Source organism: Cuculus canorus, chromosome 26, assembly GCF_017976375.1.
Source record: "Cuculus canorus isolate bCucCan1 chromosome 26, bCucCan1.pri, whole genome shotgun sequence".
Classification (NCBI taxonomy): domain Eukaryota; kingdom Metazoa; phylum Chordata; class Aves; order Cuculiformes; family Cuculidae; genus Cuculus; species Cuculus canorus.
This window is the reverse complement of record NC_071426.1, coordinates 3,426,582-3,442,261: the sequence shown is the minus strand read 5'-3', so window position 1 is coordinate 3,442,261 and position 15,680 is coordinate 3,426,582. Positions and strand designations below refer to the sequence as shown.

Genomic DNA, 15,680 nt, shown 5'->3' with positions numbered 1-15,680 from the left:
ATGGGGACACCACCGTGGGGACACCGACACAGGGACACCAATGTGGGGGACACCAATGTGGGGACACCAACGTGGGGACACCAACGTGGGGACACCAATGTGGGGACACCGACGTGGGGACACCGACGTGGGGACACCAATGTGGGGACACCGACGTGGGGACACCAATGTGGGGGACACCAATGTGGGGACACCAATGTGGGGACACCAACGTGGGGACACCAATGTGAGGGACACCAATGTGGGGACACCAACGTGGGGACACCAACGTGGGGACACCAATGTGGGGACACCAATGTGGGGACACCGACGTGGGGACACCACCGTGGGGGACACCGATGTGGGGGACACCGATGTGGGGACACCAATGTGGGGGACACCAATGTGGGGGACACCAATGTGGGGACACCGACGTGGGGACACCAACGTGGGGACACCGCCATGGGGACATCGCCGTGGGGACACCAACACAGGGACACCAACACAGGGACACCAACGTGGGGACACTGCCATGGGGACACTGACGTGGGGACACCGACGTGGGGACATCAATGTGGGGACACCGATGTGGGGACACCAACATGGGGACACCGACGTGGGGGACACCAACGTGGGGACACCAATGTGGGGACACCACCGTGGGGACATCTCCATGGGGACACCTCCACAGGGACACCTTCATGGGGACACCACCCGCAAAGTGTCCCCAAAGTGTCCCCAAAGTGTCCCCACAGTGTCCCCAAAGTGTCCTTAAAGTGTCCTCAAAGTGTCCCCAAAGTGCCCTCAAAGTGTCCTTAAAGTGTCCTCAAAGTGTCCCCAAAGTGCCCTCAAAGTGTCCCCAAAGTGTCCCCAAAGAGTCCTCACAGTGTCCCCAAAGTGCCCTCGAAGTGTCCCCAAAGTGTCCCCAAAGTGCCCCAAAAGTGCCCTCAAAGTGTCCCCAAAGTGCCCCCAAAGTGCTCCAAAGGTGTCCTCAAAGTGTCCCCAAAGTGCCCTCAAAGTGTCCCCAAAGTGCCCCAAAAGTGCCCTCAAAGTGTCCCCAAAGTGTCCCCAAAGTGCTCCAAAGGTGTCCTCAAAGTGTCCCCAAAGTGCCCCCAAAGTGTCCCCAAAGTGTCCCCAAAGTGCCGTCAAAGTGCCCCCAAAGTGTCCCCAAAGTGCCCCCAAAGTGTCCTCAAAGTGCCCCCAAAGTGTCCCCAAAGTGCCCTCAAAGTGCCGTCAAAGTGCCCTCAAAGTGTCCTCAAAGTGTCCTCAAAGTGCCCTCAAAGTGTTCTCAAAGTGCCCTCAAAGTGTCCCCAAAGTGTCCTCAAAGTGCCCCCAAAGTGCCCCCAAAGTGCCCTCAAAGTGTCCCCAAAGTGTCCCCAAAGTGCCCTCAAAGTGCCCTCAAAGTGTCCCCAAAGTGCCCCCAAAGTGCCCTCAAAGTGTCCCCAAAGTGCCCCCAAAGTGTCCCCAAAGTGCCCCCACAGTGCCCTCAAAGTGCCCCCAAAGTGCCCTCAAAGTGCCCTCAAAGTGTCCCCAAAGTGTCCTCAAAGTGCCCCCAAAGTGTCCCCAAAGTGTCCCCAAAGTATCCCCAAAGTGTCCTCAAAGTGTTCTCAAAGTGCCCTCAAAGTGTCCCCAAAGTGTCCTCAAAGTGCCCCCAAAGTGTCCCCAAAGTGTCCTCAAAGTGCCCCCAAAGTGCCCTCAAAGTGCCCTCAAAGTGTCCCCAAAGTGTCCCCAAAGTGCTCCAAAGTGCCCCCAAAGTGTCCCCAAAGTGTCCTCAAAGTGTCCCCAAAGTGTCCTCAAAGTGCCCTCAAAGTGTCCCCAAAGTGTCCTCAAAGTGCCCTCAAAGTGTCCCCAAAGTGTCCCCAAAGTGCTCCAAAGTGCCCCCAAAGTGTCCCCAAAGTGCCCCCAAAGTGTCCCCAAAGTGCCCTCAAAGTGTCCTCACAGTGTCCTCAAAGTGCCCTCAAAGTGTCCCCAAAGTGCCCTCAAAGTGCCCTCAAAGTGTCCCCAAAGTGCCCTCAAAGTGTCCCCAAAGTGCCCCCAAAGTGTCCCCAAAGTGCCCTCAAAGTGCCCTCAAAGTGTCCCCAAAGTGCCCTCAAAGTGCCCTCAAAGTGTCCCCAAAATGTCCTCAAAGTGTACCCAAAGTGCCCTCAAAGTGTTCTCAAAGTGCCCTCAAAGTGTCCCCAAAGTGTCCCCAAAGTGTCCTCAAAGTGCCCCCAAAGTGTCCCCAAAGTGCCCTCAAAGTGCCCTCAAAGTGTCCCCAAAGTGTCCCCAAAGTGCCCTCAAAGTGTCCTCAAAGTGCCCCCAAAGTGTCCCCAAAGTGCCCTCAAAGTGTCCTCAAAGTGTCCTCAAAGTGTCCCCAAAGTGCCCTCAAAGTGTCCCCAAAGTGCCCTCAAAGTGCCCTCAAAGTGTTCTCAAAGTGCCCTCAAAGTGTCCCCAAAGTGCCCTCAAAGTGCCCCCAAAGTGTCCCCAAAGTGCCCCAAAGTGTCCCCAAAGTGTCCTCAAAGTGTCCCCAAAGTGCCCCAAAGTGTCCCCATGGTGTCCCCATGGTGTCCCCATGGTGTCCCCCCACTGTCCCCCCCCCGGTGTCCCCTCCGCGCCCCCACCTGGAACTCCCGCACGAAGATGAAGATGTTGTCGGCGCCCACCGCGAGGACGAGGAAAGGGACCACCTCGAGGATGATGAGGGACGAGGACAACCCCAGGAGCGCCAGGAGCCCCATGGAGGAGAGGACGGCGCCCAACACCACCGCGATGCCGCCCAGCGCCAGCGTCACCTTCGACTCCACCTGCAGGGGACAAAGCGCCTTCTCAGCACCCAACGGAGCTCCTCGGAACCTCCCGGTGGGGGCGGAACCACCTCAGAACCTCTCGGTGATAGTGTTGGAACCACCTCAGAACTTCCCAATGTTGGTGGAACCACCTCAGAACCTTCTGGTGGTGGTGGTGGAACCACTCCAGAACCTCCCGATGGTGGAACCACTTCAGAACCTCCTGATAGTGGTGGTGGAACCACCTCAGAATCTCCCAGTGTTCCTCCCAGTGGTGGTGGAACCACTTCAGAACCTTCTGGTGATGGTGATAGAACCACCCCAGGACCTCCCATTGGTGATAAACCCACTCCAGAACCTCCCACTGGTGAGAGAACCACTTCAGAACCTCCTGGCGATGGTGGTGGCACCATCCCAGAACCTCCCACTGGTGGTAGAACCACCCCAGGACCTCCCAGTGGTGATAGAACCACCTCAGAACTCCCTGATGGTGGTAGAACCACTCCAGAACCTCCCGGTCATGGTGGTGGAACCACCCCAGGACCTCCCAGTGGTGATAGAACCACCGCAGACCCTCCTGGCGATGGTGGTGGAACCACCCCAGGACCTCCCAGTGGTGATAAAACCACTCCATAACCTCCTGGTGATGGTGGTGGAACCACCCCAGAACCTCCTGGTGGTGATAGAACCACCCCAGAACCTCCCAGTGGCGATAGAACCACCTCAGAACTTCCTGATGGTGGTAGAACCACTTCAGAACCTCTCAGTGGTGATAAAACCACTCCAGAACCTCCTGGCGATGGTGGTAGGACCACCCCAGGACCTCCCAGTGGTGGTAGAACCACTCCAGGACCTCCCGGTGGTGATAGAACCACTTCAGAACCTCCTGGTGATGGTGGTGGAAACACCGCAGGACCTCCCAGTGGTGATAAAACCACCCCAGAACCTCTCAGTGGTGATAAAACCACTCCAGAACCTCCTGGTGATGGTGGTAGAACCACCCCACGACCTCCTGGTGGTGATAGAACCACTCCAGGACCTCCCGGTGGTGATAGAACCACCTCAGAACTTCCTGATGGTGATAGAACCACTCCAGAACCTCCTGATGATGGTGGTAGAACCACCCCAGGACCTCCCAGTGGTGATAAAACCACTCCAGAACCTCCTCGTGGTGATAGAACCAGCGCAGAGCCTCCCGGCAATGGTGGTGGAACCACTCCAGAACCTCCCAGTGGTGATAAAACCACTCCATAACCTTCTGGTGATGGTGGTAGAACCACTCCAGGACCTCCCAGTGGTGATAAAACCACCCCAGAACCTCTCAGTGGTGATAGAACCACCCCAGGACCTCCTGATGATGGTGGTAGAACCACTCCAGAACCTCCCGGTGGTGATGGAACCACCCCAGAACCTCCTGATGATGGTGGTGGAACCACCCCAGAACCTCCTGATGGTGATAGAACCACTCCGGACCTCCCGGTGGTGATAGAACCACTCCAGAACCTCCCAGTGATGGTGGTGGAACCACCCCACGACCTCCTGGTGGTGACAGAACCACTGCAGACCCTCCCGGCGATGGTGGTGCCACCACGGCAGGACCCCCCGTGTGGTGCGTACCAGGACGCGCCGGCACGCCGTGTACTCCCCCAGGGCCACCGCGATGTAGACGAAGACGACGAGGTAGCTGACGGTGAAGACGGAGATGTCCTCCACGGTGGTGCGGTTGATCTCGTCCTCCAGCGAGCGCTGCCGGAGAAGGCACCGCATGAGGAGGGGCCGAGAGGGCGGAGGTGGTCCCCTCGCGTCCCACCGCCCGCTGGGGGCTTCACCTCAGCCATGAAGACGACGGAGAGGTTTGGGCTGTGGCTGCGCCGGAAGTCTCCAACGATGTCGAGGAAGCGCCGCTCCCAGCGGAGGACCCACTCGTAGCGGTGGTCCTCGCGGGGGAAGTTGTTGAGGGAGTAGGTGACGATCAGAGCCTCGGCCTCCGTGTACTCGGAGCCTGCGGGGACAACCGCGTGCCACCACCATCCCACCACCATCCCACCACCATCCCACCACCATCCCACCACCATCCCACCACCATCCGACCATCATCCCACCACCATCCCACCACCATCCGACCATGATCCGACCATCATCCGACCACCATCCCACCACCATCCCACCATCATCCAACCACCATCTGACCATCATCCAACCACCATCCAACCACCATCCAACCACCATCCAACCACCATCCAACCACCATCCCACCACCATCTGACCATCATCCATCCATCCATCCATCCATCCATCCAACCAACCATCATCCAACCACCATCTGACCATCATCCAACCATCATCCAACCACCATCTGACCATCATCCAACCATCATCCAACCACCATCTGACCACCATCTGACCACCATCTGACCATCATCTGACCACCATCTGACCACCATCTGACCATCATCTGACCACCATCTGACCATCATCTGACCACCATCTGACCATCATCCAACCACCATCTGACCATCACCTGACCACCATCCCACCACCATCCCACCACCATCTGACCATCATCCGACCATCATCCAACCACCATCCGACCACCATCCGACCACCATCTGACCACCATCTGACCACCATCCCACCACCATCTGACCATCATCTGACCATCATCTGACCACCATCTGACCACCATCCAACCATCATCCAACCACCATCTGACCACCATCCAACCATCATCCAACCACCATCCATCCAACCAACCACCAACCACCAACCACCAAACCCACCATCCATCCAACCATCATCCAACCACCATGTGACCATCATCCATCCACCATCCAACCACCATCCAACCATCATCCGACCACCATCCATCCACCATCCAACCAACAAACCCTTCAACCATCCGACCACCATCTGACCACCATCCAACCACCATCCACCCAACCAACAAACCCATCAACCAACCAACCACCATCCATCCATCCAACCCATCCACCACCCATCCAACCACCATCCATCCAACCCATCAACCAACTAACCACCAACCATCCATCCATCCAACCAACCATCATCCAACCACCATCCCACCATCCAACCACCATCCAACCATCATCCATCATCCAACCACCCACCCACCAACCAACCACCGTCCAACCACCATCAATCCAACCAACAAACCCATCAACCATCCAACCACCATCCGACCACCATCCAACCACCATCCATCCACCCAACCCATCCACCATCCATCCAACCATCATCCAACCAACCAACGATCCAACCAACCACCATCCGACCAACCCATCAACCATCCAACCAAACCATCCATCCATCCAACCATCCAACGATCCATCAAACAACCCATCCAACCACCCAATTGTCCACCAAATGACCCAACCAACCATCCAACCACTCAAAGAGCCATCCAATAACCCATCCAACCACTTGACCACTCAATGAACCACCCATCCACCCACCCAATATTCCATCCAATGACCCATCCGACCACCCAACCGCCCATCCAACCACCCAACCATCCATCCAATGACCCATCCGACCACCCAATCATCCATCCATCCATCCACCTGACCACTCAAAGATCCATCCAACCACCCAACCATCCATCCAACCATCGAACCACCCATCCAACCACCCAACCACTCAAAGATCCATCAAACGACCCAACCATCCACCCGACCATCCATCCATCCGCCCAATATTCCATCAAATGACCCTCCCACCCATCCAACCATCCATCGAACCACCCATCCAACCACCCGACCATCCACCCAACCACTCAATGATCCATCCAACCACCCAACCATCCATCAAATGACCCATCTGACCACCCAATCATCCATCCATCCATCCATCCACCCGACCACTCAAAGATCCATCCACCGACCCATCCAACCTCCCAACCATGCATCCAACCATCAAACCAACCACCCAACCACTCAATGAACCACCCATCCAACCACCCAACCATCCATCCATCCATCCAACCACCCAATGATCCATCAAACAACCCATCCAACCACCAAATCATTCATCCAATGACCCATCCAACCACCCATCCAAGCGCTCAATGATCCATCAAATGACCCATCCGACCACCTGACCATCCATCCAACCATTGAACCATCCATCCAACCACCCAACCACTCAAAGATCCCTCCAACCACCCATCCAACCACTCAACCATCCATCAAACGACCCATTCAAGCACCCAACCATCCATCCATCCATCCATCCAACCATCCTTCCAACCACCCAACCACCCAACCATCCATCAAATGACCCATCCAACCATCCAATCATCCACCCAACCACTCAATGATCCATCAAACCACCCATCCAACCACCCAACCATCCATCGAACCATCCATCCAACCACCTGAGCACTCAAAGATCCATCCAACCACTCAATGATCCATCAAACGACCCATCCGACCACCCAACCATCCATCCATCCATCGAACCATCCATCCAACCACCTGAGCACTCAAAGATCCATCCACCCACCCATCCAACCACCCAACCATCCATCAAATGACCCATCCAACCATCCATCCATCGAACCATCCATCCACCCGACCACTCAAAGATCCATCCAATGACCCATCCAACCTCCCAACCATCCATCCAAACACCTGACCACTCAAAGATCCATCCAACCACCCAATGATCCATCAAACGACCCATCCAACCACCAAATCATTCATCCAATGACCCATCCAACCACCCATCCAAGCGCTCAATGATCCATCCAATGACCCATCCACCCATCCAACCACCCGACCACTCAAAGATCCATCAAACGACCCAACCATCCACCCGACCATCCATCCATCCGCCCAATATTCCATCAAATGACCCTCCCACCCATCCAACCATCCATCGAACCGTCCATCCAACCACCCGACCACTCAAAGATCCACCCAACCACCCATCCAACCACCCAACAATCCATCAAATGACCCATCCGACCACCCGACCATCCAATATTCCATCCACCGACCCATCCAACCACCCAACCATGCATCCAACCATCAAACCATCCAACCACCCACCCAACCACTCAATGAACCACCCATCCAACCACCCACCCATCCAACCACCCACCCATCCAACCACCCACCCATCCAACCACACAACGATCCATCAAATGACCCATTCAAGCACCCATTCACCCATCCACCCACCCAACCATCCATCACATGACCCATCCGACCACCCAATGATCCATCACATGACCCATCCGACCACCCAATGATCCATCACATGACCCATCCATCCACCCAATGATCCATCACATGACCCATCCGACCACCCAACAACCCATCCAACCACTCAATGATCCATCCAATGACCCGCCCACCCGCCCGAGGCTCCGCCCACCCGCCCGAGGCCCCGCCCCCCGGCCCGAGGCCCCGCCCCCGTCCCGAGGCCCCGCCCCCGCTCACCGGGGTAGCCGCCGAGGGCGATGTAGGGGAAGACGGGGCCCCCGTACTGCGCGGCGCAGCTCAGCCCCAGCGCCGTAATGTCCTTGAACGACAGCGGAGAACTGCACCGCACACGGAGACCATCAGCCATGGCGGCACCGCCCCACGGCCACGCCCCGACCCCGACCCACCGCCGCCCCACCACCATGACCCCATGGCCACCATTGGCACCTTGTGGGTATCAGCATGACCTCATGGAGACCACCATAACCCCATAGAGACCACCATCACCCCATGGCCACCACCATGACCCCATAGACACCACCGCAACCCCATGAAGACCACCATGACCCCATGGCCACCATTGGCACTTTGTGGCCACCACCACGACCCCATAGAGACCACCATAACCCCATAGACACCACCATAACCCCATAGAGACCTCCATAATCCCATAGACACCACCATAACTCCATAGACACCACCACAACCCCATAGAGACCACCATCACCCCATGAAGACCACCACAACCCCATAGAGACCACCATAACCCCATAGAGACCACCATAACCCCATAGAGACCACCATAACCCCATGGCCACCACCATAACCCCATAGAGATCACCATCACCCCATAGAGACCACCACAACCCCATAGAGACCACCATAACCCCATAGACACCACCATAACCCCATAGAGATCACCATCACCCCATAGAGACCACCACAACCCCATAGAGACCACCACAACCCCATGGAGACCACCATAACCCCACAGAGACCATCATCACCCCATAGAGACAACCAGAACCCCAAAGCCACCATTGGCACCTTGTGGCCACCACCATGACCCCATGAAGACCACCACCACAACCCCATGGCCACCACCATCACCCCATGGCCACCACTGGCACCTTGTGGCCACCACCATAACCCCATGAAGACCACCATGACCCCATAGAGACCACCACGACCCCATGGAGATCACCATAACCCCTTGAAGACCACCATCACCCCATGGCCACCACCATGACCCCATAGAGGCCACCATAACCCCAAAGCCACCATTGGCACCTTGTGGCCACCACCATGACCCCATGGCCACCACCATAACCCCACAGAGACCACCACCACCCCACGGCCACCACCGCTCCCTCACCCTTTCCCCCCCCAAACCCCCCCATTCCGCGCCCCCCATTCCCCCCTCGTCGGCCATGGCGGCGCCGCCATCTTGTCCCCACTTGAGGCAGTAGACGAGGTGGTCGCGCCAATCCACGGTGCCGTTCTCTTTGCCGACGCTCTGCGCGGCCGTCATGGCCATCCGAGTGCCGTTGTTCTGGAAGTACTGAGTGACGCTGTTGACGCAACAGTCGTCCAACGTCGGATTTTGGGGGTTGAGAGGAGCGTAACAAACGTCGTTGAGTTTCACCTCTTTCTTCGCCGCCGTCGCCGTCGCCGCCGTCAGACGCTCCTGAAGCTCCAACACCGCCCTCAACACCTCTTCCGTGAGGATTCCGCTGAAGTTCTTCCTTCCGAACAGCACCGAATCGTAGGCGGCGGCGGTGGTCCTTCGCGGCGCGGTGATGATCACTTGGTTGGTGCGAAGGAAAGGGCCGAAATGGCGATCGTAAAAGGCCTTTTCTTGCCGGGCGCGGCTCTGCGGCGCCGACCACAACTCCACGGGGTCGGTGGTGAGGCGCAACTTCACCAAACCCACCGACAAACCGCCCACCGCCACCGCCGCCGCCGCCACCACCGCCCAAGGGTGCGCCGCCACCAGCGCCCCCCAGCGCCGGAACCCTTTGGCCAAGAGGCGGTGAGCGGCGGCGCCCATCCGCGCCGCGCAACCATCATCCGCCACCGCCGCTTTGCCGGCGTTGACTTCCCCGGAGCCGCAACGGCGGACGAAGACATCGGTGAGAAAAACCAAAGCGAAAAAGCCAAAGAGCCACATGGAAAGAACCAAAGCGCCGTCGGCGTCGCCCAAACGGAAGGGAGGCGGCGGCGGCGGCGGCGCCGGGAGCGGCGGGCAGGAGGCGGCGCAGTCTTGGCACGAACACGGCTGCTCGGCGTCGCTCGGCGCTTGATCGCAGCGCCACACCGCGGCGTCCAAGGGCGCGATGGCGTCGCCGGGCTGATCGCCGTCCGGCACCAGGCGGAACTCGATCTGCAACGGCGCTAAACCGTTGTTGCGATCGCCCTGGAAGTTCAACCACCGCTGTGCGGTGCAGAGTTGAGCGCCGTAAGAGCCGCACATGGTGTCCAAAGCGTAACCGCCCGTCGCCGGCAAACGGACGTGGCGGCAGGAGGAGAAGGAAGCGTCGGCGAAGCGGCGCCGGTAGAAGGTTTGGTATTCCACCACGGCGCGTTGGAGCGTTCCCGACGCCGCGGAGGTGCGGTTGGCGACGCGGGTGACGTTGGTGAAGAGGCTTTGGTCGGGGCTGCAGATGTTGTGGCAGTGGATGTTGGCGAAATTGCGGGCGCACGAAGGGCACCGGGAGAGAACGGCGCCGGAGAGGTCCAAACTGAGCTTCAGGGAGTTGAGTTGAGCCAAAGAGCAGCAAACGAAGGTGGTGCGGTTGTCGTCGCGGAGCAGTTCGGGGCAGACGGTGCGGAGGAGGGATAAAAGGGAGTCGGAAGCGGCGCGCGCCGGAGTGTTGGAGAGGCACGGGACGCGCGAGAGCGCCAGGGGGGCGTCCGCCTCCGGGTTGGGGCCGCAGTCGCCGTAGAAAGAGCAGAAACCCGAGCGGTGGATGGGGGTCAACGACGGAGACGCCTGAGGGGAACCGGGGGGGAGACAGTGGGGTACAAAGGGGGTACAGAGGGGGTACAGAGGGGGTACAGAGGGTACCCAAAGGGAACCCAAAGGGAATCCAAAGGGAATCCAAAGGGGACCCAAAGGGAATCCAAAGGGAATCCAAAGGGAATCCAAAGGGGACCCAAAGGGAATCCAAAGGGAATCCAAAGGGAATCCAAAGGGGACCCAAAGGGAATCCAAAGGGAATCCAAAGGGTACCCAAAGGGTACCCAAAGGGAATCCAAAGGGAATCCAAAGGGAACTCAAAGGGAATCCAAAGGGAATCCAAAGGGGACCCAAAGGGAATCCAAAGGGAGTCCAAAGGGGACCCAAAGGGAATCCAAAGGGAGTCCAAAGGGGACCCAAAGGGAATCCAAAGGGAATCCAAAGGGAATCCAAAGGGAGTCCAAAGGGAATCCAAAGGGAGTCCAAAGGGGACCCAAAGGGAATCCAAAGGGAATCCAAAGGGAATCCAAAGGGGACTCAAAGGGAATCCAAAGGGAACCCAAAGGGAATCCAAAGGGGACCCAAAGGGAGTCCAAAGGGAATCCAAAGGGGACCCAAAGGGAATCCAAAGGGAATCCAAAGGGAATCCAAAGGGGACCCAAAGGGAGTCCAAAGGGAGTCCAAAGGGAATCCAAAGGGAATCCAAAGGGAATCCAAAGGGAACCCAAAGGGGACCCAAAGGGAATCCAGAGGGAGTCCAAAGGGAATCCAAAGGGAATCCAAAGGGGACCCAAAGGGAACCCAAAGGGAACCCAAAGGGAATCCAAAGGGAGTCCAAAGGGGACCCAAAGGGAACCCAAAGGGAACCCAAAGGGAATCCAAAGGGAGTCCAAAGGGGACCCAAAGGGTATCCAAAGGGAATCCAAAGGGAATCCAAAGGGAGTCCAAAGGGAATCCAAAGGGAGTCCAAAGGGGACCCAAAGGGAACCCAAAGGGAACCCAAAGGGAATCCAAAGGGAGTCCAAAGGGGACCCAAAGGGTATCCAAAGGGAATCCAAAGGGAATCCAAAGGGAGTCCAAAGGGTATCCAAAGGGAACCCAAAGGGAACCCAAAGGGAATCCAAAGGGAATCCAAAGGGAACCCAAAGGGGATCCAAAGGGAATCCAAAGGGAACCCAAAGGGGATCCAAAGGGAATCCAAAGGGAGTCCAAAGGGAACCCAAAGGGAATCCAAAGGGAACCCAAAGGGAATCCAAAGGGGACCCAAAGGGAATCCAAAGGGAATCCAAAGGGGACCCAAAGGGAACCCAAAGGGAATCCAAAGGGAATCCAAAGGGAACCCAAAGGGGATCCAAAGGGAACCCAAAGGGAGTCCAAAGGGAACCCAAAGGGAATCCAAAGGGGACTCAAAGGGAACCCAAAGGGAATCCAAAGGGAATCCAAAGGGAACCCAAAGGGAATCCAAAGGGGACTCAAAGGGAGTCCAAAGGGAATCCAAAGGGAACCCAAAGGGGATCCAAAGGGAACCCAAAGGGAATCCAAAGGGAGTCCAAAGGGAACCCAAAGGGAGTCCAAAGGGAATCCAAAGGGAATCCAAAGGGTATCCAAAGGGAATCCAAAGGGAGTCCAAAGGGAATGGAAAGGGTACCCAAAGGGAATCCAAAGGGGACCCAAAGGGAATCCAAAGGGAATCCAAAGGGAACCCAAAGGGAATCCAAAGGGAGTCCAAAGGGGACCCAAAGGGAATCCAAAGGGAATCCAAAGGGAATCCAAAGGGAGTCCAAAGGGAATCCAAAGGGAATCCAAAGGGAGTCCAAAGGGGACCCAAAGGGAATCCAAAGGGAATCCAAAGGGAATCCAAAGGGAATCCAAAGGGAGTCCAAAGGGAATCCAAAGGGAATCCAAAGGGAGTCCAAAGGGAATCCAAAGGGAATCCAAAGGGAGTCCAAAGAGGACCCAAAGGGAATCCAAAGGGAATCCAAAGGGAACCCAAAGGGAATCCAAAGGGAGTCCAAAGGGGACCCAAAGGGAATCCAAAGGGAATCCAAAGGGAATCCAAAGGGAGTCCAAAGGGAATCCAAAGGGAATCCAAAGGGAGTCCAAAGGGGACCCAAAGGGAATCCAAAGGGAATCCAAAGGGAATCCAAAGGGAGTCCAAAGGGAATCCAAAGGGAACCCAAAGGGAGTCCAAAGGGGACCCAAAGGGAACCCAAAGGGAATCCAAAGGGAATCCAAAGGGAGTCCAAAGGGAATCCAAAGGGAACCCAAAGGGAATCCAAAGGGAATCTAAAGGGAATCCAAAGGGAACCCAAAGGGAGTCCAAAGGGAACCCAAAGGGGACCCAAAGGGGATCCAAAGGGAACCCAAAGGGAACCCAAAGGGAACCCAAAGGGAGTCCAAAGGGAACCCAAAGGGAATCCAAAGGGAACCCAAAGGGAACCCAAAGGGAATCCAAAGGGAACCCAAAGGGAACCCAAAGGGAACCCAAAGGGAACCCAAAGGGAATCCAAAGGGGACTCAAAGGGAACCCAAAGGGAATCCAAAGGGAATCCAAAGGGGACTCAAAGGGAATCCAAAGGGAATCCAAAGGGAATCCAAAGGGAGTCCAAAGGGAATCCAAAGGGAACCCAAAGGGAATCCAAAGGGAATCTAAAGGGAATCCAAAGGGAACCCAAAGGGAGTCCAAAGGGAACCCAAAGGGGACCCAAAGGGGATCCAAAGGGAACCCAAAGGGAACCCAAAGGGAATCCAAAGGGGACTCAAAGGGAACCCAAAGGGAATCCAAAGGGAATCCAAAGGGAATCCAAAGGGGACTCAAAGGGAATCCAAAGGGAATCCAAAGGGAATCCAAAGGGAATCCAAAGGGAACCCAAAGGGAATCCAAAGGGGACTCAAAGGGAGTCCAAAGGGAACCCAAAGGGGACCCAAAGGGAATCCAAAGGGAATCCAAAGGGGACCCAAAGGGAATCCAAAGGGGACTCAAAGGGAACCCAAAGGGAATCCAAAGGGAATCTAAAGGGAATCCAAAGGGAACCCAAAGGGAGTCCAAAGGGAACCCAAAGGGGACCCAAAGGGGATCCAAAGGGAATCCAAAGGGAATCCAAAGGGAACCCAAAGGGAATCCAAAGGGGACTCAAAGGGAACCCAAAGGGAATCCAAAGGGAATCCAAAGGGAATCCAAAGGGAACCCAAAGGGAATCCAAAGGGGACTCAAAGGGAACCCAAAGGGAATCCAAAGGGAATCCAAAGGGAACCCAAAGGGAATCCAAAGGGGACTCAAAGGGAGTCCAAAGGGAACCCAAAGGGGACCCAAAGGGAATCCAAAGGGAATCCAAAGGGAACCCAAAGGGGATCCAAAGGGAACCCAAAGGGAATCCAAAGGGAGTCCAAAGGGAACCCAAAGGGAATCCAAAGGGTACCCAAAGGGAGTCCAAAGGGAGTCCAAAGGGATTCCAAAGGGAATCCAAAGGGAATCCAAAGGGAATCCAAAGGGAACCCAAAGGGAACCCAAAGGGAATCCAAAGGGAATCCAAAGGGTACCCAAAGGGAGTCCCAAAGGGAATCCAAAGGGAGTCCAAAGGGGACCCAAAGGGAATCCAAAGGGAATCCAAAGGGTACCCAAAGGGAGTCCAAAGGGAATCCAAAGGGAATCCAAAGGGAATCCAAAGGGAACCCAAAGGGAATTCAAAGGGAATCCAAAGGGAATCCAAAGGGAGTCCAAAGGGAACCCAAAGGGAATCCAAAGGGAACCCAAAGGGAACCCAAAGGGAATCCAAAGAGAATCCAAAGGGAATCCAAAGGGAATCCAAAGGGAATCCAAAGGGAACCCAAAGGGAATCCAAAGGGAATCCAAAGGGTACACAAAGGGAACCCAAAGAGAATCCAAAGGGAATCCAAAGGGAATCCAAAGTGAGTCCAAAGGGAATCCAAAGGGAATCCAAAGGGAATCCAAAGGGAACCCAAAGGGAATCCAAAGGGAATCCAAAGGGAGTCCAAAGGGAATCCAAAGGGAACCCAAAGGGAATCCAAAGGGAACCCAAAGGGAATCCAAAGGGAATCCAAAGGGGACCCAAAGTGAACCCAAAGGGAACCCAAAGGGAATCCAAAGGGAACCCAAAGGGAGTCCAAAGGGAATCCAAAGGGAATCCAAAGGGAATCCAAAGGGAGTCCAAAGGGTACCCAAAGAGTACCCAAAGGGAATCCAAAGGGGATCCAAAGGGAACCCAAAGGGAATCCAAAGGGAATCCAAAGGGAACCCAAAGGGAATCCAAAGGGAATCCAAAGGGAATCCAAAGGGAATCCAAAGGGGACCCAAAGGGAATCCAAAGGGAATCCAAAGGGAATCCAAAGGGAATGGAAAGGGTACCCAAAGGGAATCCAAAGGGAATCCAAAGGGAACCCAAAGGGAATCCAAAGGGAACCCAAAGGGAACCCAAAGGGAATCCAAAGGGAATCCAAAGGGAATCCAAAGGGGACCCAAAGGGAACCCAAAGGGAATCCAAAGGGAATCCAAAGGGAACCCAAAGGGAATCCAAAGGGAATCCAAAGGGGACCCAAAGGGCACTGTGTTGGGGTCCCATCAGCTCAGTCCCCCCAGATCCACCCAAAGGGCACTCAATGGACACCATATTGGGGTCCCATCACCTCAACCATCTCCAACCCACCCAAAGGACATCCAAAGGGAACCCAAAGGGCACCATATTGGGGTCCCACCAGCTCAGTCTCCCCCAAATCCCCCCCAAGGGCTCCATG

At 56.0% G+C, this 15,680-nt stretch overlaps 1 protein-coding gene across 1 annotated transcript in view; it reads right to left on the bottom strand.

Moving 5' to 3' along the window:
* Positions 1-15,680, bottom strand: part of NPC1L1 (NPC1 like intracellular cholesterol transporter 1) — a 34,104-nt gene that overhangs the window by 16,843 nt on the left and 1,581 nt on the right. Inside the window, exons 2-6 of the mRNA XM_054088773.1 lie at positions 9,427-10,961; positions 8,207-8,307; positions 4,574-4,746; positions 4,362-4,490; positions 2,580-2,762 (exon numbers count right to left, since the gene is read on the bottom strand). Of these exons, the coding sequence (XP_053944748.1) occupies positions 2,580-2,762; positions 4,362-4,490; positions 4,574-4,746; positions 8,207-8,307; positions 9,427-10,961 (2,121 nt within the window). The remainder of the gene's footprint in view (positions 1-2,579; positions 2,763-4,361; positions 4,491-4,573; positions 4,747-8,206; positions 8,308-9,426; positions 10,962-15,680) is intronic.